This window comes from Salvelinus fontinalis, chromosome 30 (genome assembly GCF_029448725.1).
Source record: "Salvelinus fontinalis isolate EN_2023a chromosome 30, ASM2944872v1, whole genome shotgun sequence".
Classification (NCBI taxonomy): Eukaryota; Metazoa; Chordata; class Actinopteri; order Salmoniformes; family Salmonidae; genus Salvelinus; species Salvelinus fontinalis.
In genome coordinates, this window is record NC_074694.1 from 14,078,200 (window position 1) to 14,102,550 (window position 24,351).

General features: G+C 42.4%; 2 protein-coding genes across 4 annotated transcripts; both read right to left on the reverse strand.

Annotated features, from left to right (window-relative positions):
* Nucleotides 1-14: 14 nt before the first annotated feature.
* LOC129828674 (ATP-dependent RNA helicase SUPV3L1, mitochondrial-like) lies at nt 15-7,937 on the reverse strand. 3 transcript variants are annotated; one of them, XM_055889802.1, is made up of 15 exons: nt 7,583-7,937; nt 5,856-5,933; nt 5,618-5,725; nt 5,380-5,494; nt 4,874-5,042; nt 4,602-4,713; nt 4,346-4,423; nt 4,105-4,196; nt 3,765-3,945; nt 3,455-3,548; nt 2,804-3,023; nt 2,617-2,697; nt 2,317-2,493; nt 1,103-1,251; nt 15-912 (listed from the first exon to the last, which is right to left on the reverse strand). In XM_055889802.1, exons 1-15 carry the CDS (start codon nt 7,743-7,745, stop codon nt 504-506), a joined length of 2,226 nt encoding a protein of 741 aa, XP_055745777.1. In that variant the 5' UTR covers nt 7,746-7,937; the 3' UTR covers nt 15-503. The 3 variants fall into 3 exon arrangements, with proteins under 3 accessions (XP_055745777.1, XP_055745776.1, XP_055745778.1); XM_055889801.1 differs by having other exon boundaries at nt 7,460-7,937; XM_055889803.1 differs by lacking the exon at nt 7,583-7,937 and adding an exon at nt 6,752-7,453.
* Nucleotides 7,938-9,637: 1,700 nt separating this feature from the next.
* On the reverse strand, nt 9,638-22,730 carry LOC129828678 (vacuolar protein sorting-associated protein 26A-like). Its single transcript, XM_055889808.1, has 9 exons — nt 22,640-22,730; nt 16,467-16,616; nt 15,665-15,740; nt 14,740-14,896; nt 14,368-14,532; nt 14,089-14,195; nt 13,813-13,881; nt 13,489-13,631; nt 9,638-10,833 (listed from the first exon to the last, which is right to left on the reverse strand). The coding sequence occupies exons 1-9, from the start codon at nt 22,640-22,642 to the stop codon at nt 10,720-10,722; spliced, it is 984 nt and encodes a 327-aa protein (XP_055745783.1). The 5' UTR covers nt 22,643-22,730; the 3' UTR covers nt 9,638-10,719.
* Nucleotides 22,731-24,351: the final 1,621 nt, after the last annotated feature.

Here is a 24,351-nt window from a genome sequence, read left to right on the forward strand (position 1 = left end):
TAAATACAAAAACCTCAAAAGAAAAATTTTACTTTTATTTTATCAATCACATTATCACTTATACTGTCAGTTTCGCAAATCATACATAGGAGAATATAATTAGTGGTGTAAAGTGCAAGAGACGATGTCTCATAAAACATTTAAGTTTATGTTACAGTAGTCTAGCCCAAGCATAGGATGGGCACAAATTGCTCAAGGAATGTTACCTCAGTGTAAAAATGAGTCATTGCTTGCTGCATGAGACGGACTATCTACGTGATGCAGTCAACCATTTTACTTTAAGTGATAAAAATAAAATAAGACTACAAAATGACTTTGTAATAAGATATTTATTTATCCTATGGGCCACAAAATTACTGTTTTTGAGCAGTTATAGACAGGAGCTGGGACACACACAGTCCAATTGGTCAACAGCTGCATAATACAGACTGGTATGAAGTCCCGTCAAAATAACAGGAAACAGGTCCTGTTTTTCACAACAACTAAGTCAGAGACTAGAGCGGTCACTTTTTCTTCCTCCCTTTAATTTTATTATTCAAAGTTTCCGCAACCAGTTTGACTCCTCCTTCCTCTTGACGGTGCTCCTTGGACCACTCCTTCTGCAATTGCCTTAGGAGGTCGGGAGTCAGTAAGCCCTCCTGCACTAGGCGGGAGCCTAGGGACTTGTCCAGCTGCCCAGCCGCTACTCCACTGTCCTGGGCCTTGGGAGCTCCTCGAACCTTCCTTGGGGATACTGGGCTGGGCCCCGGCCTCCTCTGGTTGGAGAGGGGGTCTGTCCCAGGGGTGGCGCTGGTCTCCGTTGCTCGGATAAGTCGTGTGATGTTGCGCACGCCCAACTGGATGATGCTGTCCAGCTCCTGCTGGATCTCTCGGACATGATTGGCATCCGGGAACATGTCCATGAAGCGGTAGCTGGAGACAAAGTCATAAAGAGAGTATTATTAATATCTGATTGAGAATAATTGCAATAAAGACAATCAATGACCTCATTAGGCACATTGTGTTACTAAATAGTGTGATGACCTTTAGCACAACAAGAACACTTGGTCATTTTGATATGTGAATGGTTTTGGTAAGGTAGAGTGGTGAGAGACGGGATCACCTGAGCCAGAGGTAGAGGTCTAGCACATCATGGACAGCCTCCAGGTGCACCAGGTCCTTGATGTTCTTCGGTGGAACCAGGGGCCAGCTAACGAGCCGACACACCCAGTCAAAGGTCAGAGGCTCCTCTCTGCTGAACTGTCTGGCAAACTGGAGACGGCGAGAGCGTCACCTCACAAACACTCAGTGTCTCATCATCCAGACCCAATTACCATAGGATTACCTTTAGACCATAGTCACCGTAATGTTTCACCCAACCCACAATAGATCTTATCAATACTGCTGCCGTATACTGCTGCCGTAACAACACTGATGTCATGTTCCTTAAAGCCCAACAACTAACAAAAGCTTATCAATGTTGCTATAGTTACTGTACGACCGGAAGACGGCTCATATCAGAGGCAAACTGGCAACATACTGATCATGCCAGAATATGAACCAATGGAGTGACTCATGCAAGGATGTGTGCTTCCCATGACAAATTCTATATTCCAAACAGCAGACACATCACTGAATGACAGGACAATGCAGAGGTTAGAGCCCGTATTCACAAAGTGTCTCGGAGGAGGAGTGCTGATCTAGAGTCAGGTTCCCCCTATACTTTACTGTACTTTTTGCCACATTTGATAATGAAATCTGAAAATATGCTGGATACATGGAGTTACATAACAATATCCATGACAATTTTGGGGTAGGTGCAATATAAGACAAAGTAATTACAAGAGTTTGAGCGTGAGGTCTAACTGGTGTCTCCAAGTGGACACACACCTCTCCAGACTGGGCACAGTTCATACGGAATTTAAATGTACTTTTATGGCTCAAGGAAAGAGCCTTCAACTATAAGGTGCTTTTTGATCTCTCCTAGCTTTACCGTTGAGGAACTGAAGCAAACACATTTGTGGTTGTTTGTTTGGAACACAGCCCTGCATCCCCACCGTTACACAATTACTGTTGTTGTTTAAGCAATCCCAAAAAAAATCATTATAAATAGCATGTTACTGTACAGCCAATGCGTTCCAATTTAGGGCACTTATCAGTGTCCAAATCTGCCATGTTCAACCTGTATACGGCTACGAGTGTAAAGGGTTGATAATGGCCTAAAAAGGCGATACCGTATATGACCACTCCTACATTGTGAATGCGGGCCCAGACGTTTTAACCAGTGTTGCTAATGGAATGGGGATGATTCTGCTGTAAAGAGGTCTCTGCTCCTACCTTCAGGAAGGAGGTGCACACAAAGGGCTGCTTCTTGTTGATGGGCGCAGTGCAGAACACATATCGAGAGCGCAGGTTGAGGGGAATGTGCTGGATCATGTCAGCCAGGAACTTGAAGTCATCGACGTTGCACACAAAGTACATACCATCAACTTGCGAGAGGCTCACAAAAATATCCTGTGGATAGAAAGAAAAAGGGTTACTTTTAAATTAACACATAATTCTATACTAATCTGTGAATTTAACAGTAAATCTTAATTCTCATTACAGAGTCATTTGTATTGAAGTAAAGTTACTTACTATCAGATTGGACAAGGTGGCATCAGGTAAGTGGTAGGCAAACATTTCAATCTGCTCTGCTGTAGGGTGCAGCCCAGCTATCTAGGATTCGGAAAATTAACATAATATCATACTTCATTGTCATTAAATAAAATGAAGGATATTAAATAGTCAGATATACCACACACAGGAGGTCCATATTCCTCACCTCGATGGCGTGGACGGTCCTGCTGAGTATCTCCTTGAGGATAGGCAGGTCGTCGCGGTGCATGGTGGTGACCTCGCCCTCTTTAAAGATGGAGCTGAAGCGTCCGGCCCGCCCGGCGATCTGGAGAGCCTGAGACGTGGAGATGGTGTCCAGCTCCTTCTCACCCTTCTCATTGATGTTGGGTTTCACCAAGGAGTTGAAGATGATTCTCTTGATACTCCTAATGTGGGAGGGGCATGGTAGACAGAGCTTATACAGCTGTCGGATCTTAATTTGAGCCAGTTTGCTACAGCAGCAAAATAATCCTGCAGCAAGAGGAAATGTGAATTATTACGTGGACTGTAATTAACGGACATTTTTGTAGGGGTTGATAGATTTTTTGGTAAAGGAAAAATAAATGAAAATTCAAAGTAAAAATTACAAATGTCGGAAGCCTTTTTAAACCTATAATACAATACAAGTTGTACATTTCGTGCATTGCAACAACTACAACAAACTGAAATCAACTAATCATGCAAGAAATGTGTAGGTTTTTTTCTGTTTAGTAGTTTTATGACAATGTGTGAAACAATGTACTTCAAACATAATATGGATTATCAGAGGTCAATTAAAACAATAAGCCAACAAGATCAGCTTCAATGCTCAACTCACAGGTTTAGTCCCATCCCGATGGCATCCGTTGCAACCAGGATCTTACATGGGTCCTCTGGGTCATTGAACTTCTTTGCTTGAGATAGCTTGGTCCCTGTTGAGCAGATGATTGACAGTGCTTTAATGTTACACACTATTACACCTCAAGGATTGTGTGATGTCACAGCGGGAGTATATCAGCCATTTAGTTTTTCTGTACAGCACCCGAACAAGTTGAATGTCCATATTTTACATTTTTCACACCATTCTAAATCTCCATCACCTCAATCACTGTGCTCTGTGGACATCTAAGAACAGAGGAAAGCCTTACCGGGTGGAAGGCTTCCGTAGATGACTGCACACTCCAGGCCTCGGATCTCGATCTGCCTACTGATGGAGTAAATATCGTTTTTGCTGAAGCAGACGATGCAGTCGCCTGGTCTCAGGTTATCCAGAGACTCCACAGCACGGTCCAGAATGGAGCACGGAGTGAGCCTCTTGTAGTTACGAACCTGCCAGTAGAATGTCAACTGTAAGACACTTGGCTTCTCTTTTTTTAACACTAGAAGTCCCAGTTTTTAATTGATATTCAGCAGAATCATGTAAATGACAAGCAGGCTTCTACCCCAAATGACTGACAGTCTCATTAGAAGACAACTGGCCAGACTCACCTCCACCTCTTCACCTGTTGTGTACATGAGCTCTGTGACAAAGTTAATCGCAGCAGGCTCTCCACACACATGGATCTCCTCAGCACACAAACCTATAAAAACAAATAATCCATTAGTTATTACTGTGAAATTATAATTGTACAATATTGTTATTGACTAGTAAATAGCTGGTAATTTCTATACAATAACAATACTCCAATGGTCTGTAGTTTGTCCCAATGGTCACAGTGAAGTTACTGACCGAGAAGAGCCCTGGTCCAGGCCCATCCCCTCGATATGTCCCTAATCATCTGGATCTCATCAATAACCGCTACTTCATCTGGACAGAACACCCAAGAAGACACGTTTCACATGTTAGTGAACACAACAGGCAATAACCAATGTCAACAAATATCTAGCTCTAGCAGAACATGAACCCAATACTTACATTGAAGTGATAAAAAGAAACCTATTTCATGTACATGAGGTTAAGTTGAGAGGTAAGATAAGACACTGACATGGAGTTGTGACACTGCACATCTCAATAGTACAGGCCACATGCTCAGCTTGTCTCTCCTCCGCATCCACAAATGTTCTCTCTTCTCCTGTCACCAAATCACATGGCACGCCCTGGGGAGAAATAAACTTTGATTTAACGTCCTCCTACATAGTGCTCTGAGAATTAAATGAAACATTTTTGCTTCAATTGTTTCAAGGTATTAGCTACACAAAAATCCTTCTTAATGTCTTCTCTATGGATGTTTACTAGTGAAAGAGGGGTCATACTAACAGCAGTGTTGCTCTTTTCAAAGATCTCGTGGGCCAACAGCTTCAGCGGTCCACAGTAGACACCAGACTTGGCAGCCAGGTATCTCTGAATTGCATGATGGGTCTTTCCACTGTTGGTCGGACCAGCATGGAATATCACCTTCCTCTGGATAGCTCTAGCCTCAGGGTACCTGGGAAACATTCAGGTGCATGGCTGAAAGACACTTATGTGGAGTATTGTGTGAACACAGCGCTGTATGTGTAAATATCTTGAGCGTTGGGCGGGTAACCGAAAGGTCGCTGGTTCGAATACATGAGCCGACAAGGTGAAAAATCTGTCGATTTTGTGCACTTGAGCAAGGCACTTAACCCTAATTTGCCCTTGGGGCACCGCATTACTATGGCTGACCCTTTAAAAACATCACATTTCACTGCACCTATCCCCGTGTATGTGACAATAAAACCACAAAAACTATTGTAAAATGTGTTTAATGTTGAGATCACATGAAGATGAAGTGTGATACTTACCAATTAGCTGGTACACGCAGATCACTGATTTTTCGTAGATCCTCCATGCAGTCCAGCATGGGGAAAATCTGCTTTGCATGTCTCATGAAGTAAGGATAAAGGTCATCTATGTGGCCTGGTGAACACAAGCAAACACACTCATCAGTTGACAGGGTGTGAGGGGTTGGAACTCAGTTCCAACTCACAGTTGCTTTCAACCACCTGATTCATTACATCCTAAGCAGAGTGTTGAACTCACCTGCTCCACAGCATATATCATTGAGGATGATATGAAGGTCTGCACTGAGCGTAGAGATCTCCAGCACATACTTCCGAAAACTGATGAAGGCTTGGTGAAAGAGACGAGCTAACAACACAGAGATGAATGTTTTGGTATGCCCATGAGGCTTGGTTGGAAGAGTATGATCACTAAACATATATTTGATGAGGGTACCATACCAGTAGGCCAACTAGTTGGAAATGATTGTTGTTCTCACCATCGAGACCTTGATCCGCAGCAATTTTTTGCATCTCATTCCTCTTGTAGAACTTATTCAGTATTTTTAGAAGTTCACCTGTTATGAGAAACCACATAGTAATGACTGATAAAACAGCCATGTAGCAGGCCTATTCTTGAAGCTATAAACATTATAGGAAGAGAGTCCCAGCAAACAACTTTTCAAAATATATATTGACAGGGAATGTGACCAAACGTTCACAAGTCTCAGACTCATAGCAAGCTGTCACTGAGACATGGCTGGCTGTAAGACTCTATAGTATACCGTTAGAATACAGCCACCATGTCTCAGGGCCATGGCTGCCCCAGTATCTGTGCTTTAGAGATGTCGAGGACATCACACTCACTGTTGACATTTCTAATGGACAGATACTGGGGCAGGCCATGGCTTGCCCAAATTAACCGATTCTACCTTTACGCTTGTTTACACTGAGCTGCACTTGGGACGGAAAGCAATCATCGTTACATTTAGCCCAATATTGGACTAAAGAAGCCTAATGTTACTCTTAGCCAAAGGACCTTACATGTTCTGCTTAAAGGCGAATTGGCTCTGGAAGCCAGACAAATATTGCATCCAAACATCACACCATTCTCAATTGCAGTACAGTTCTAGAAACATAAATCCCTCTACTTTCATATCACATTGTTACAGGTTTTGGTTTTCCCATTTAGATTTCGAGGTTGGACGTTACCACGTTGGGTGCACCGATTGGTGTCACCTCCTTAGTCAGTATGTGTTACACCTGTGCTGGCTTGTCATCTCGTTAGTCAGAAGGCGTTTCACCTTTGCTGGCACTGAGGATATTTTAGAGCACCTGGTACAGTGCTCCAGTTAGCTTGAGAGAGGTGGAGGGTTAACACATTTAGTTGACTCACCCTATTAGATTTTTTAACGAATATCCTTCATCAGATCTTCATTAAGACAGTGTGGAGTCGGTGCTAGATATGGGTTGGGAAACATACCTCAATGCAGGGATGGGATATGCCACTGAACTCAATTGTACCTTTATCCACACTGCTCGATCGAGAAGATATAAGTACTGCTAGTTTTCCCAGACAACTGTCCTTTTCATCCTCATACTAGTTAGCAGCAGCCATTATGGAATGGCACGTTGCATTGAACAAGGGAGTTGGTTGGCTGACACGGCCATTCCAAAATGGCCCCGGTGGCTACTGCTAACTAGCATGAGGGCAAAAAGGGTTGATTTCTGGGAAACTAGCAGTATGTCAATCTTCTTGATTGTAGTGTGGATAAAGGTACAATGGCCTATCCCATCTCTGCATTGAGGTACGTTTTCCCACCCATATCTCGTGCCAGCTCCATGGTGTCTTCATGTAAACGTGATTGCCTTCTGACCTCAGTGTAGCTTATTGTAAACAAGCATAATGGTACATGATCTTCCAATATTGTGTATAACCCTGGAAGACAGACAGGGGGTGCTGTATTGAAGCCACCTCGCTGCCATCTTGGCACTAAATGACAAAAATAAGTCAATTTCAGCTATACTAACAGCTCATCTGTCTAATTGGCAATCAACAACATTAACATATAGCGCAACAATATAGGTGTTAAAAATACAGTACTTCTGTCCAAAGGTTGCGTGAGCTCAGCTCCCACAGCCCAACCATCGCCGACATCACTCTTGATGTTGAGAGGCACAAATAGTGAGGTGTCTGGTGATCGTGACGAGCTGTTCGAATAAACACCTCGTCTGGAGATCAGAAGACCAGACCAGGGGTCATTCAATGACGTTGTAGATCCAAAGTTTCCACAAGGACTGTCCACCAGAGCGTTTTTGTTTCGTACAGATATGGCGCATATTCTGTGCTGTACTCTTGAGAATAACAACATACAGCGGTTTACTGACATCCTTGGTTGCTAGATACAGTCCGCGATTATGTTGCCTTGTCTGGTGTGTGTCAATAAACACTTTTCAATGTCCCATTTTATGCAATGTGTCATAATCTTTTGCTGGTAAGTCTTTGCACAGTATTGTAGCAGACTGTCTACATGGGCTTCATTCTGTGATACAACGTGCAGGAGGACCCTTGTTTGCATTTGAGTCCAAAAATATGCCTGTAGCAATATGTAAAAATATATATAGTAATTCCGGAAATGCGTTGAATTAATTAGAAAACATAATTGTTTCTATAAAAATACCGTGATTATACGTTCAAATTATAAATGTACTATATGAGCACATATCTACTGATAATACTCTGGCATGTCTGTGGTGCCTACCTTTCACAAATCAAAAGGACCTTGAAAATGTCAACGCCGGATCAAAGGTTAAAGTGCGCATTGCTAAAAACCTGAAAACAAATGTTAGTTATAAATTATGATCGCGTTTGGGGAGGTGCTGCCTTCATATTCATACCTGAACACAATTCATGAAAATAAAGCACACAAAAAAAAAATCATTTCTGTGATTCAGCGTAATATAAGAGGTGTAGCGTGAGTTTGCGTGATCAATGTCAATTGCATGTGTCTCACGGTTCATGCGTGAGTTAGCAGCTCCAGTTATACACAAATGCAAACGTTAACTTCATGCACGAAATTAAAATGCCTACTATAACTCAGCATTTGAGTGAGATCAATGGAAAACAATATTCTTGTGATAGTTAAAATTTTAATGCATATAACCAGGTAAAATCCAAATGTGCAAATCCCTGTAGGTCCATAGGACCAGGATTGAAACCCCTAATATACTGAACATAAATATAAACGCAACGTGCAACAATTTCAGTTCATATAAGGAAACCAGTCAATTGAAATAAATTCATTAGGCCCTAATATATGGATATCACATTACTGGAAATATAGATATTGATCTGTTTCTGAAAGGTAACTTAAAAAAGGTAGGGGCGTGGATCAGAAAACCAGTCAGTATCTGGTGTGACCATTTGCAGCACAGCTCCTTCACATAGAGTTGATCAGGTTGTTGATTGTGGCCTGTGCAATGTTGTCCCACTCCTCTTCAATGGCTGTGCGAAGTTGCTGGATATTGGCGGGAACTGGAATACGCTGTCATACACGTCAATCCAGAGCATCCCATACATGCTCAGTGGGTGACATGTCTGGTGAGTATGCAGACCATTGAAATTTAAAGGTAAATCGCACAACCTCAAAAGCTAGCTAATGAGGTGACTCATGCAGGACACTTAAGGCTGATGAGTAAGTGTCACACATCCCAGTGTGCTACAGAATAACTGGGACATTTTCAGCTTCCTGGAACTGTGTAAAGATCCTTGCGACATGGGGCTGAGCATTATGATGCTGAAACCTGAGGTGATGGCGGCAGATGAATGGTACGACAATGGGCCTCAGGATCTCGTCACGGTATCTCTGTACATTCAAATTGCCATCGATAAAATGCATTTCTGTTTGTTGTCCGTAGCTTATAGATGCCCCTACCATAACCCCACTGTCCCCATGGGGCACTATGTTCACAACGTTGACATCAGCAAACTTCTCACCAACCCGCCTTCTCTGGAAACAGCTCTGGTGGTCATTACTGCAGTCAGCATGCCAATTGCACACTCACTCAAAACATCTGTGGCATTGTGTTGTGACAAAACTGCTTTTTTGTCCCCAGCACAAGGTGCACCTGTGTAATGATCATGCTGTTTAATCAGCTTCTTGATATGCCACACTTGTCAGGTGGATGGATTATCTTGTCAAAGGAGAAATGCTCACTAACAGGGATGTAAACAAATTTTTGCTAAAAATTTGAGAGAAATAAGCTTTTTGTGCCTATTGGACAATTTTGGGGATCTTTTATTTCAGCTCATGAAACCAACACTTTACATGTTGCATTTATATTGTTGTTCAGTGCATAAGTAATCAGAACGTATTAAAGACATCACTCCAATACATACAAGTCTAAATTCGCATTTCCTTTAAATCGATGAAGGATGGATATAGACAGGTTGGATATATACACAAATGTTCAACATCCACACAAGTCTGTTACATTGGACCCAGTATAAAAATGAACATGCAGTGGTGGGTCAGGGCAGTATTTGGCATAACAGTTTCTTCATGACCTTACAGGCACTTAAAAAAGATATTGCCTGTATAGTGTTCAGATGTAGCACAGCCCCATCTGAGCTTAAATATTTAACCTTAGAGAAATTATGTAAAGTGGTATTTCCCTAAATCTAGAACCCCAAAAAATGTAAGTACCCATTAAACAGCATTTTGTGTCACCTCAATCCAATGCCACTAGCAAAAGCATTTATTGATATATAATATATTTGAAGAAAGCGCAAATTACAAGAAAAAGTGAAGTGAAAAAAAAGAATCAAACTACAGGTTGTAGCTACACTAAATGACTTAAGATGTAAAAGATTTCTAACTCTTAAGGTGAATTATAAACAAGGTACTATTTGAGCTCAAATAATGCCTATTGTCTTACAGCTTGACCTTAGAAACTGACCCGACTGCCAGCATTGACATGATACTAACCCATCACATTCAATTTGACCTGCTTACATGCACTGGAACGTCTTTTGAAATATCTAGTAGTGAATTGTATGCCAGTGTTGAGCCAACCCACGTGCCTCTTTTACAGAAAGGACATGTCCCAAAAAAATGTGATGGTAGCTCCCATTCCAGTGCTATTTATTGTGTGTCAAAGAGACGAGTCCATACATTACGCTAACAGAGTAGACCCAGCTCAGTCAAATGCATCAGTAGGTCACTGTCACATTGCAGAAGGTAGATGCATTAAATGGCTGACTCTTTATTTTCTCTTTGCGTGTCGAGTGGCGCCACCTCTCTCTTCTTATTTGCTTTAAGCTATAATCAGAAGCATTCTCAGCATTTTTTTTCTCAGCAGCTTTCACATTTCGGGTTGCTGCTCAGCAGTAAGGGTCGGCCGTGGCTCCGGCGACTCGTAGCGTTGGAAGTTCCTTTTCCTTATTTTCTCAGGAGCTTTCCTCCAGAGAACGACCTCCTAGTAATAGAGAAGAATTACATCAAACACTAGTCACAGTGATCCTCTCATAGGTTATTGTAAATGTGCATATTGAGATGAGACGATCGCTTTCAATAATACTATAGGCCTACTTCCTTGTTTTGAGTTCAAACTACTGTAATATTTAACTACTGTAATATGTTGCTGCCACAGATATACACTACATGACCAAAAGTATGTGGACACCGTCGAACATCTCATTCCAAAATCATATGCATTAATATGGAGTTGGTCCCCCTTTGCTGCTATAACAGCCTCCACTCTTCTGGGAAGGTTTTCCACTAGATGTTGGAAGATTGCTGCGTGGACTTACATTCAGCCACAAGAACATTAGTGAGGTCGGCACTGATGTTAGGCGATTAGGCCTGGCTCGCAGTCCGCGTTCCAATTCATCCCAAAGGTGTTCGATGGAGTTGAGGTCAGGGCTCTGTGCAGGCCAGTAAAGGTCTTCCACACCGATCTTAACAAGCCATTTCTGTATGGACCTCGCTTGGTGCACGGGGGCATTGTCATGCTGAAACAGGAAAGGTCCTTCCCCAAACTGTTGCCACAAAGTTGGAAGCACAGAATCGTCTAGAACATAATTGTATGCTGTAGCGTTAACATTTCCCTTCACTGGAACTAAGGGGCCTAGCCCGAACCATGAAAAACAACCCCCGACCATTATTCCTCCTCCATCAAACTTTACAGTTGGCACTATGCATTGGGGCAGGCAGCATTCTCCTGCCATCCGCCAAATCCAGATTAGTTTGTTGGACTGCCAGATGGCGAAGAGTGATTCGTGGCGTGCAATGGCGGTGAGCTTTACACCACTCCAGCCGACGCTTGACATTGTGATCTTAGGCTCGTGTGCAGCTGCTCGGCCAGGGAAACCCATTTACTAAAGCTCCCAACGAACAGTTCTTGTGCTGATGTTGCTTCCAAAGGCAGTTTGGCTGTGTGCTCGATTTTATACACGTGTCAGCAATGGGTGTGGCTGAAATAGACAAATCCACTAATTTGATGGGGGTGTACACATACTTTTGTATACAGTACCAGTCAAAAATGTGGACACCTACTCATTCCAGGGTTTTTCTTTATTTTGACTATTTTCTACATCGTAGAATAATAGTGAAGACATCAAAACTATTAAATAACACATATGGAATCATGTAGTAACCACCAAAAAAAAAAAAGTGTTAAATCAAAATATATTTTGTATTCTTCAAAGTAGCCACCCTTTGCATTGATGACAGCTTTGCACTCTTGGCATTCTCTCAACCAGCTTCATGAGGTAGTCACCTGGAATGCATTTCAATTAAAAATGTGCCTTCTTAAAAGTTATTTGTGGAATTTCTTTCCTTCTTAATGCAGCTGAGCCAATCAGTTGTGTTGTGACAAGGTAGGGTTGGAATACAGAAGCTAGCCCTATTTGGTACAATCCCAAGATCAGCTCAAATAAGCAAAGCGAGATGACAGTCCATCATTACTTTAAGACATGAAGGTCAGTCAATCTGGAAAACTTCAATAACTTTGAAAGTTTCTTCAAGTGCAGTCGAAAAAAAACATCAAGCGCTATGATGAAACTGGCTTTCGTGAGGACCGCCACAGGAAAGGAAGACGCAGAGTTACCTCTGCTGCAGAGGATAAGTTCATTAGAGTTACCAGCCTCAGAAATTGCAGCCCAAATAAGTGCTTCAGAGTTAAAGTAACAGACATCTCAACATCAACTGTTCAGAGGAGACTGTGTGAATCAGGCTTTCATGGTCAAAATGCTGCAAAGAAACCACTACTAAAGGACACCAATAATAAGAAGAGACTTGCTTGGGCCAAGAAACACAAGCAATGAACATTAGACATTAGGAAATCTGTCCTTTGGTCTAATGAGTCCAAATTTGAGATTTTTGGTTTCAACCGCAGTAGCCTTTGTGAGACGCAGAGTAGGTGAACAGATGATCTCCCCATGTGTGATTCCCACCGTGAAGCATGCAGGAGGATGTGTGATGGTGCTTTGCTGGTGACTCAGTGATTTATTTAGAATTCAAGGCACACTTAACGAGCATGGCTACCACCGCATTCTGCAGCGATACACCATTCCATCTGGTTTTCGCTTAGTGGGACTGTCATTTGTTCTTCAACGGGACAATGACTCTACACACCTCTAGGCTGTGTAAGAGCTATTTGACCAAGAAGGAGAGTGATGGAGTGCTGCATCAGATGACGTGGCCTCCACAATCACCCGACCTCAACCCAATTGAGATGGTTTGGAATGAGTTGGAACGCAGAGTGAAGGAAAAGCAGCCAACAAGTGCTCAGCATATATGAGAATTCCTTCAAGACTGTTGGAAAAGCATTCCAGGTGAAGCTGGTTGAGAGAATGCCAAGAGTGTGCAAAGCTGTCATCAAGGCAAAGGGTGGCTACTTTGAAGAATCTAAAATCGAACACTGAGTTACTACATGGATTCCATGTGTGTTATTTCATAGTTTTGATGTCTTCACTATTGTTTTACAATGTAGAAAATTGTGAAAATAAAGAAAAACCCTTGAATGAGTAGGTGAGTCCAAACTTTTGTCTGGTACTGTATATAGTGTATCTGCAGTCTTGGAACAATAATGACAGACTGGTAAATGGAGGTTGGCTTTGATGTTCTGTACCTGCTGTTTGAAGTATCTCCTGTCCTCCTCATCCACCAGCACCAGGTTGAGGAAGTACCGCACAGAGAACTTCTTGTTGACGTCCCTCATGGTGGCTGTCAGGTCGTAGCCAGCCAAAAACAGACGGATGGGAATGGACTCTCCTAAGAGTGAAAGAACAGGCATGAAGAGGATTGTGAAACAAGTTCCATGGCAAGAAGAGACAGATGTACACTAGTCCTGAAAACATTAAACTGCTTTGGTGGGGCGGAATAACAAAATAAAATAAGACAATGAAATAAAAATCATAATATTTGGGACAAATCAACACCATATTGTGCTTACCTTTCACAGGGGCGCCATCCATTATGTCATACTTGGCAACAGTGTCCGTCTCTGTAGTTGTGCTAGGCCCTGCGAAGTAATGTCACATGACCAAATACATACATTTCACACTGTTCTTAAAGCAAACGCAGAGACTACAGGGATGTTTTAGGTTCACAAAATTTGAAATCTGAAGAATCTGGAACATTCAATCATTTTAAATAAAAATGCTATTTAAAAGAGTAACATCTCATGCCGTTTTTAGTGAACTTTCTCTTTAAGTAAACCTCATCTCACCTATTCCAGTCATCTCCTTCTTTATCAACTGAAGTTCCATGTGCTGGATTTTGATTCTCACCAGAAGGAAATAGATTTTACCCACAATGACATCTTTCAGGTGGTATCTGAGAAGACAGTTGAGGTCAAGTTATACACTTATAATAATGTATATATAAATTCTAATCATTTATTAAATGAATGACTTCTAAATTCTGAATCTGATTGACATGTATTTGATACTGTGCTATGGTTTGAATGCATGCATGTCTTATAGTGGTATATATATATATATCTTACTTGGACTTGTTGTATTCAAACTCTATGTGTAGACAGTCTTCAATGCCAACTTCCATTTTAATGGAATTATTCACATCAGGGTAAGTAGCCAGCTGATGGACAATGAGCTCATACTCTTTCACCAGATCAGACAGTCTCCTCATTACTGTCACTTTGAGGAAATATCTACAGGAAATAACAAAAAGGAGAGTTATGGATGGCTTACAACAATGCAAATTACATTCAACCGACACGCTGCTTATATTCATAAGGTGGATGCAGTAATGACAACAAGAAGACATCAGATGCAGTTTCACAGATCATCTCAAGCTGTGCCAATAGAAAGGGGCGATGCAGAGGACTTCTGGTTATGACAGAGTCTTGTGCGCTAACCTCAGTCGAACATTGGTTCCAACGTAAGATTCATAGGGCTTCTCCACCTGCGTGAACTCAAAGTCGTAGCTTCGGTTCTGGGTCAACTCCCCTGGCAGGGCAAGCTCCTTCACCAGGTTCACAAACTCATGTGTGTTGCTTTTATCACTGAAGAGCTCTGAAAGAAATAGACCACAAGTTTGAACACCTCTGTTAGGGTCATCACATACAGGAACCTCACATTTCCAGTAAGCACATCCGTTGTACAGAGGGAAACATTTATTTTAACAAAAGTATAAATATAGGAGTCCTAAATCTATTAACCTAGATTGTCCTGTATTAGATTTGAACTTTTGTCCTATGATCAGATATTCAGATATTAATATGTTATTTGTAGGCTTCCCAAAATTCCTCAGTCAGTTTGACAACATTGAACCAACACTTAGTAATGGTCAAGGAATCAAATCAAGTTTATTTTATATAGCCCTTCGTACATCAGCTAATATCTCGAAGTGCTGTACAGAAACCCAGCCTAAAACCCCAAACAGCAAGCAATGCAGGTGTAGAAGCACAGTGGCTAGGAAAAACTCCTAGAAAGGCCAAAACCTAGGAAGAAACCTAGAGAGGAACCAGGCTATGAGGGGTGGCCAGTCCTCTTCTGGCTGTGGCGGGTGGAGATTATAACAGAACATGGCCAAGATGTTCAAATGTTCATAAATGACCACGAATCCTCACAGAAACACTTTGTCATCAGGCCAGAGTGTGTGCTGTGGAGTGTGGACAACTGCGATTTTCACATGACAAGCACATGCTTTGATAAGCGGTTTAGCATAAATGAGACGATAGCGCACTTGGTTTGTGAACCAATGAACAATGCATGGTTGGTGTTTGAGGTGGGCGCTGTTGTTAGGTTACAATGTCAAAATATCAATTTACACAAACTCACCAATCTGCCCAACAAACTCAATTCGAATCCCCTGGTGTTCTAGTCTCTTGCCTGTCTGCCTCACATTGAGATTCACCTTACAAGAAAACACAAACAAGTTATGGGGTATTGACATAGGACACAGTTGCTATGTTTCCCTTAACTTGTCAACATTCAGAAAGTTCGCATAAAAAAAATAGATGTGACAATTGCCTGCTACGGTGCGTTTCCATTTAACTATCCCGACGATAAAAACACCTTGACGTAATGTCATCACACCTAAAGAAAAAAATGATTTTTCACAACCTACAGTGTCGAATAAAAATGAAGTGGTTAAAGTGTTTTCATTAGCCATTTACGCAAATAACCTAATAAAGCTGCGACAGCCTGTAGCCTATGCCCTCCCACCTATCTGTTACATGTCTCAGGTAGCCCCGGGAAAACCAGCATGGATAGAATGCAATAACTGACAAACATTTGCCACATTCTAATAATTCTCGTGTCAACATATCACCACGGCCGGCCTGTGCCATGTTGAAACTTCAACTGTAATAATTATTGGATGGTGAAATTTGCCAACCAACCAGAAATGCAAGGCGAAGCAATTCAGGCATTCATGAAAGTCAGAACAATCACTGTGCTGCAAAAAAACATAACTTTTCTAGTTGAACATTTTTATTTTGAAAGCAGTAGGCATTTAGAATTAAATGTGGAATGACACTTCAGAGTTGAGCGATGAGGTCACGTGCCCCGCGTACCTTCAAAATGATTTGTTGCAATAAAGAAATGTCATGTCAAATGTGTGTATGTGCGCAACGCTCACCTTCCCAGAGACAGATTCTCCATCATAAAAAAGGTAGTTCTTCTCCACTTTTCCATCCTCTGTTTTGAGTTCTGCGGTCTTCCTAGTCTCTGCATCATTGAGTAGGACATCAATTTCACACACAGGACCAAATAAACCACCCAGGAAACTCTGAAACACAGGAAGACTTAATAAGTATACAATCATCTCAAAAAGGCACATACAATCGTATAACGTTACACAGGCACAGAATCTGCTAACCTGACGTTAACACAGTCAACATTTCTAGTAGTTTTGACTGGATTGAGCGCTCCGCGTACCCTCGATAAAGATGAATGGAGGATTGTTCATGCATTGTGTGCAAACTGACGGTTTTTCGAGCTGATGATTATATACTAGCCATGTCCAACTCTGATTATGAGATGCAGTTACGTCTGGATGCCACTGGGCCGCTAGCAAAGCCGGGAGAATAGGAATGCAGGGAAAGGGATACGGAAAGGTGGATTTTGAGGGAGGAATGGGGGAATAAAATTAGAAGGAAGAAGTAGGTTGAATAGAATGAGGCAGAGGTTGAGTGTGAATCTGTTGAACGATGGCGGAAAAAAGAGGGAAATGGTGTATGGAAGAAGATTGGGGTCAAGTACAAAGAGTGAACTGTGCCCCCAGACTGAGTTCTGGAGGTGAAATGGAAGTGAATGAGGGAGATTTAAGTTAGGTGGAAGGTGTGGTGAGGAGTGCAGAGCCCGAGCCTTACATTGATGGGCATGGTTATGATGAAGACTAGTTTGGTCCAGTGGGAATGAGATTTTTGGAGAAAGTGGAGCCAGGCCTTTTGACTGATTCACTACATGGAACAACAGATAGTTCCACACCAAAAATTTGTGGTATCAAGGTTGGGCGGAATATATGTTGGTTGCTGTTGAGTCGTTGAAGGTAACCCGAAGAGGACTTGTGATGTTTGCTTGTGTTTTTCCCCCCCAGAGGGAGTGAGCACTCTGTGCGACGTCGCACCAAACGGCAGACCCGGTGGGGAGCGTGGTGAAAGAGGTAACACAGTCTGTTCTTTTTGAGATTTGTATCAGCAGGGCAAGGAACAGAGGGATGTGTAGTTTCATGGCCATGATCCCTGTGCGTACACTGAACAAAAGTTAATGCAACAATTTCAAAGATATGAACTGTAAGGAAATTAGTCAATTGAAATAAATAAATTAGGCCCTAAATCTATGGATTTCACAATTAAGAATAGAGATATGTTTTTTTTTTTTTTTTAAAGGTATTTCATGTAACTAGCATTTGCCTCATGCACACATTTCCTTCGCATGGAGTTGATCAGGCTGTTGATTGTGGCTTGGGGAATGTTGTCCCACACCTCTTCAATGGCTGTGCAAAGTTGCTGGATATTGGAGGGAACTGGAACACACTGTCATAAACGTCAATCTAGAGCATCCCAAACTGCTCAATGGGTGCAGTGCATTCAGAAAGTATTCAGTCCTCTGGAATTTTTCCACATTTTGTTACATTACAGCCTTATTATAACATTTATTAAATTGTTTTCTCCCTCATCAATCTACAGATAATGACAAAGCAAAAACTCGTTTTAGAAATGTTAGTACATTTATTAATACAAATTTAGAAACAATACATTTACATAAGTATTCAGACCCTTTATTCAGTACTTTGTTTAAGCACCTTTGGCAGCGATTACAGCCTTGAGTCTTGGGTATGACGCTAAAACCTTGGCACACCTGTATTTGGGGAGTTCCTCCCATTCTTCTCTGCAGAGCCTCTCAAGCTCTGTCAGGTTGGATGGGGAGTGTCACTGCACAGCTATTTCCAGGTCTCTCCAGAGATGTTCAATTGGGTTCAAGTCCGGGCTCTTGCTGGGCCACTCAAGGTCATTCAGAGACTTGTCCCGAAGCCACTGCTGCTTTGTATTGGCTTTGTGTTTAGGGTCGTTGCCATTTTGGAAGGTGAACCAGTCTGATGTCCTGTGCGCTCTGGAGCAGGTTTCATCAAAGATATCTCTGTACTTTGCTCTGTTCATCTTTCCCTCGATCCTGACTAGTCTCCCAGCCCCTGCCGCTGAAAAACATCCCCACAGCATGACCACCATGCTTCACCGTAGGGATGGTGCCAGGTTTCTTCCAGACGTGACGCTTGGCATCCAGGCCAGAGTTCAATCTTGGTTTCTTCAGACCAGAGAATCTAGTTCCTCATGGTCTAAGAGTCCTTTAGGTTCCTTTTGGTAAACTCCAAGCGGGCGGTCATGTGACTTTTACTGAGGAGTGGCTTCCGTCTGGCCACTACCATAAAGGCCTAATTGGTAGAGTGCTGCAGAGATGGTTGTCCTTCTGGAAGATTCTCCCATCTTCACAGAGGAACCCTGAAGCTTTGTCAGAGTGACCATCGGGTTCTTGGTCACCTCCCTGACCAAGGCCCTTCTCCCCCGATTGCTCAGTTTGGCCGTGCGGACAGCTCTAGCTGGAGTCTAGGTGGTTCCAAACTTCTTCCATTTAAGAATGGAGGAGGCCATTGTGTTCTTGGGGACCTTCAATTTTTTGGTACCCTTCCCCAGATCTATGCCTTGACACAATCCTGTCTCGGAGCTCTACGGACAATTCCTTCGACCTCATGTCTTGGTTTTTGCTCTGACATGCACTGTCAACTGTGGGACCTTATATAAACAGGTGTGTGCCTTACCAAATCATGTCCAATCAATTGAATTTACCACTGGTGGACTCATTTGTAGAAACATCTCAAGGATGATCAATGGAAACAGGATGCACCTGAGCTCAATTTCGAGTCTCATAGCAAAGGGTCTGAATACTTATGTAAATAAGGTCATTTCTAAAACTTGTTTTCACTTTGTCATTATGGGGTAGTGTGTGTAGATTGAGGAAAATGTTTTCTTTAGTGCATTTTAGAATAAGGCTGTAACGTAACAAAATGTGGTAAAAGGTGTCTGAATACATTTGCCGAATACACTGCATGTCTGGTAGTGAGTATGCAGGCCATGGAAGAACTGGGACATTTTCAGCTTCCAGGAATTGTGAACAGATCCTTGCGACATGGGGCCGTGCATTATCCTGCTGAAACATGAGGTGATAGCGGTGGATGAATGGCAAGACAATGGGCCTCAGGATTTCATCACGCTATCTCTGTGTATTCAAAATGCAGACGATAAAATGGATGTGTTAGTTGTCCGTAGCTTATGCCTTCCCATACCATAACCCCACCATGGGGACCTATGTTCAAAGTTGACATCAGCAAACAGCTTGCCCACACGACGCTATACACGCTGTGAAGAAACTGGTAAGTGTCTTCACTGACATTTTCAACCTCTCCCTGACCGAGTCTGTAATACCAACATGTTTCAAGCAGACCACCATAGTCCCTGTGCCCAAGAAAGTGAAGGTAACCTGCCTTAATGACTACCACCCTGTAGCACTCACATCGGTAACCATGAAGTGCTTTGAAAGGCTGGTCATGGCTCATCAACACCATCATCCCGGAAACCCTAGATCCACTCCAATTCGCATACCGCCCAAACAGATCCACAGATGACGCAATCTCAATCGCACTCCACACTGCCCTTTCCCACCTGGACAAAAGGAACACCTATGTAAGAATGCTGTTTATTGACTGCAGCTCAGCATTCAACACCATAGTGCCCATAAAGATCATCACTAAGCTAAGGACCCTGGGACTAAACACCTCCCTCTGCAACTGGATCCTGGACTTCCTGACGGGCCACCCCCAGGTGGTAAGGGTAGGCAACAACACATCTGCCACGCTGATCCTCAACACGGGGGCCCTTCAGGGGTGTGTGCTTAGTCCCCTCCTGTAATCCCTGTTCACCCACGACTGTATGGTAAAACACAACTCCAACACCATCATTAAGTTTGCTGACGACACAATGGTGGCAGGCCTGATCACCGACAACAATGAAACAGCCTATAGGGAGGAGGTCAGAACACTGCCAGGACAACCACCTCTCCCTCAACATGAGCAAGACAAAGGAAATTATCGTGGACTACAGGAAAAGGAGGGCCGAACCCGCCCCCATTCAAATCGACAGGGCTGTAGTGGAGCGGGTCGAGAGTTTCAAGTTCCTTGGTGTCCACATCACCAACAAACTTTCGAGGTTCAAACATACCAAGAAAGTCACACCAAAACATCTGACATGGGTCCCCAGATCCTCAAAAAGTTATACAGCTGCACAGTTGAGAGCATCCTCACTGGTTGCATCACCGCCCGGTATGGCAACTGCTCGGCATCCGACCGTAAGGCGCTACAGAAGGTAGTGCGTACAGCCTAGTACATCACTGGGGCAAAGCTTCCTGCCATCCAGGACCTATTGTCAAAGACTCCAGTCTCCCAAGTAATAGACTGTTCTCTCTGCTACTGCACGGCAATCGGTACCGGAGCGCTAAGCCTAGGTCCAAAAGGCTCCTTAACAGCTTCTACCACCAAGCCATAAAACTGCTGAACAATTAATCAAATGGCAACCCAGACTATTGCATTGACACCCTCCCCCCTTTGTTTTTATACTGCTGCTACTCGCTGTTTATTATCTATGCATAGTCATTTTACACCTGCCTACATATACAAATGATCGACTAACTTGTATATAGCCTCATTGTTTTTGTGTTATATTTTTTTTTTTAACTTAATTTTGTAAATATTTTCTTAACTGCATTGTTGGTTACGGGCTTGTAAGTAAGCGTTTCACAGTAAGGTACCTGTTGTATTCGGTGCATGTGACAAATACAATTTGATTTGTCTGCCATCTGCCCGGTACAGTTGAAACCTGGGATTCATCTGTTAGGAGCACACTTCACCAGCGTGCTAGTGGCCATCAAAGGTTACCATTTGCCTACTGGAGTCGATTACGACGCCGAACTCCAGTCAAGTCAAGTCACGATCCTGGTGAGGACGAGCATGCAGATGAGCTTCCCCGAGACGATTTCTGACAGTTTGTGCAGAAATTCTTTGGGTGTGCAAACCCAGTTTTTAACGATCCCGCAGATGAAAAGGCCGGATGTGGAGGTCCTGGGCTGGCGTGGTTACATGTGGTCTGCTGTTGTAAGGCCGGTTGGACATACGGCCAAATTCTCTAAAACATTGGAGGCAGTTTATGGTAGAGAGATGAGCATTAAATTATCTGGCAACAGCTCTGGTGGACATTCTTGCAGTCAGCATGCCAATTGCATGCTCTCTCAAAACGTGTGAAAATTGATTTTAGAGTGTCCTTTTGTCCACAAAACAAGGCACACCTATGTAATGATCACGCTGTTTAATCAGCATCTTGATATGCCACACCTTTCAGGTGGATGGATTATCTTGGCAAAGGAGAAATCCTCACCAACAGGAATGTAAACAAATTTGTGCACAAATTTGAGAGATATATGCGTTTTGTGCATATGGAACATTTCTGGGATCTTTAATTTCAGCTCATGAAACATGAGACCAACACTTTACATGTTGCATTTATATTTTTGTTCAGTATAGATTTGTGCCAGCACAAAGGGATAGGCCAACGAGTGATATATGCTTCAGTAAAGTTGACTTCTTAGCGTTCATAGCAATGGTTATCAACTGTACCGCAGAGATGGGACGTAAAGTCACAGAAAATAGATGCAGCTGCAGAGAAGTACTTGGGTGTACTAGATTTTACTTCAGAAGAGTTACAGGGTGGGCTGAGTGGTGGCGTCCCTTCCTCCCAAGACATTGGCATAGTGCAGGACAATATGGGGTTAAATAGTGGAATAGGGTTTTAACTTGTGTAGAATTACAAAGTATAATTGAGTTATACTCCAGTCTAGTTGGTGGCGGTAATGCAACCGCAATTAAACCTCATCGAAAAATACAATTTCTCGTGACATCCAGGAATTTTGCGTAGCTTTCATCGATAATCACCACAAAGTGGGAAATTATATAACTGCTACATTAGCCAATTGACGCCAACTAAAACGTGTTAGCTATCTAGCTACAGTTGGAAGAACACAGTGGGCCTCCGACCCCTATCTGTCTGTGTTGATACCGAACCTAACGTCGTTATGCTAGGCTAGCTAGTCGTTAGCCAAGCTAGCAAACGAATTAGAAAAAAAAACGAAACAAATGGTCAGAGGATGACAATACCTTCAGCACATCTCTTTATGTATGTGTTACTACTTCTTTCATTTTGAACTCACCATTTCAGCTGTTTAAACTGCTGTGACAGCTAGCTAGCCTCCGTGTTGCTAATTCCTGTGGCGAAACAGAGAAGCAGTATATCTGTGAATACAGAAGCAATGGCAACACATACATTTCAAAATAAAAGTCCAACGTCTAGCGATGTATTTTTTTTTAAGCCACTGCTGCTGCAAATTTTCACATTCACTGTTTGCAGATGATTGAGTACTTTTCTGAAGGTTTTGGCAAAATCTCTATTGTCTACAGTAACTTTCTTTAGAAGAGGCAGTTTATATGTAATATCTTTTGACTTTGATATATCAGCACTTTGTATCAAGCCAGCGTTACTTGGGGTGCATTCATAAATTCACTCTGGTTATCCACTCCAATTTCAGAGCACTCTCGTTTGAGTGTGCCTGAGCGCAGAATAACTGATGAATTTACTAACCCACAACACCCTTTTAATATGACCAGTGTCAGTAAACTTCGGCAACAAAACGCAATTCAATTGTTGCCAGCAGCACAGTTAGTCACCAACAATGGCGATTTTAGCATGTAAATCTCAGTGCCAGCAAAGCCACTATGCAATACAACACTAAACAATACATTAATTGCACTATAACGTTGACAAACAGTGCCCACAAAATGTTAAGACCAACAGCAGAGCTTTCTTTTCAGCATAATGGAGTGAATCCTTACCCCCGCTACACCTGGCTATCAGCGGAGACTTGTCTGGCAGCAAAACAGTTAATTCAGCCTTATTTATTACTGCCTTCTTAAAAAACATAGCTGATATGGCTGAATTGCTTAAACTAATGTGGGTTCTACTGACAATTGAGATGTACAAATATGGCATAAGAGGCAATCCATCATTTCAATTAAGGAATTAATGAGCGAGATAAGACGGATGTAGTCAATATAACTATTTGTTCAGCACTTTTGAAATGTAAAGTGACAGAATTCAGAACATGGGCTATTTTTACAGTATTCTCCCTGTACAGCAAGTCAGAACCGTAGGATAAATAAAGGGGGCATAAAAGCAGACAATGTAAGTTCTTACAATATTAGATCATGACATTTCTCTAAAACAGGCTATAGGCTACATGTGCACCACCAAGTCAGAACAGTAGGCTAAGTTATGAGTAGGAAAGGGACCAAATTATTAGGGGAAGGCACATGGGCTACTAACAGCTTACTACACAACATACACTTGTATTACTTTCTTAGCTACAGTATACATATCTCCCTGGCATATTACATCAATTATGCAGCAGAATACAGTAGCATTGTCATGAGACTGTCATCAAAGTCTGGAATTCTCTGGATTTATGGTGCTTTCAAGACAACTGTGAACTCGTAAAAAAAACAAGGTCGAATCATGACGTCAGTGATCTCAAGGTCGGAGCTCTAGAAAGAGGATTGTTGAATTTGCGATTTCCAAGTTATTGTGTAATGTTTATGTCCAAATGGCCGATGAGCACCGATACGTTTTATCTATAATTTCTCTTCATATGACAGGGATTGAAAAGGATTTGCAAGTAGATTGTCAACATGATTCATGATGGTGACTGCTTGTCAGCTTCCTAGCTAAGATCCAATCAAAGCTACAGTCCAATCAAAGCTACGGTAGATTTGACGTCATTTTATCTGTGGCCAATGACCTTGAGCCATTTTGGATGGGCACTTCTAATGTAAATCTAAGGCAGCACGCAAGGGTGCTTGAACTGCCTAG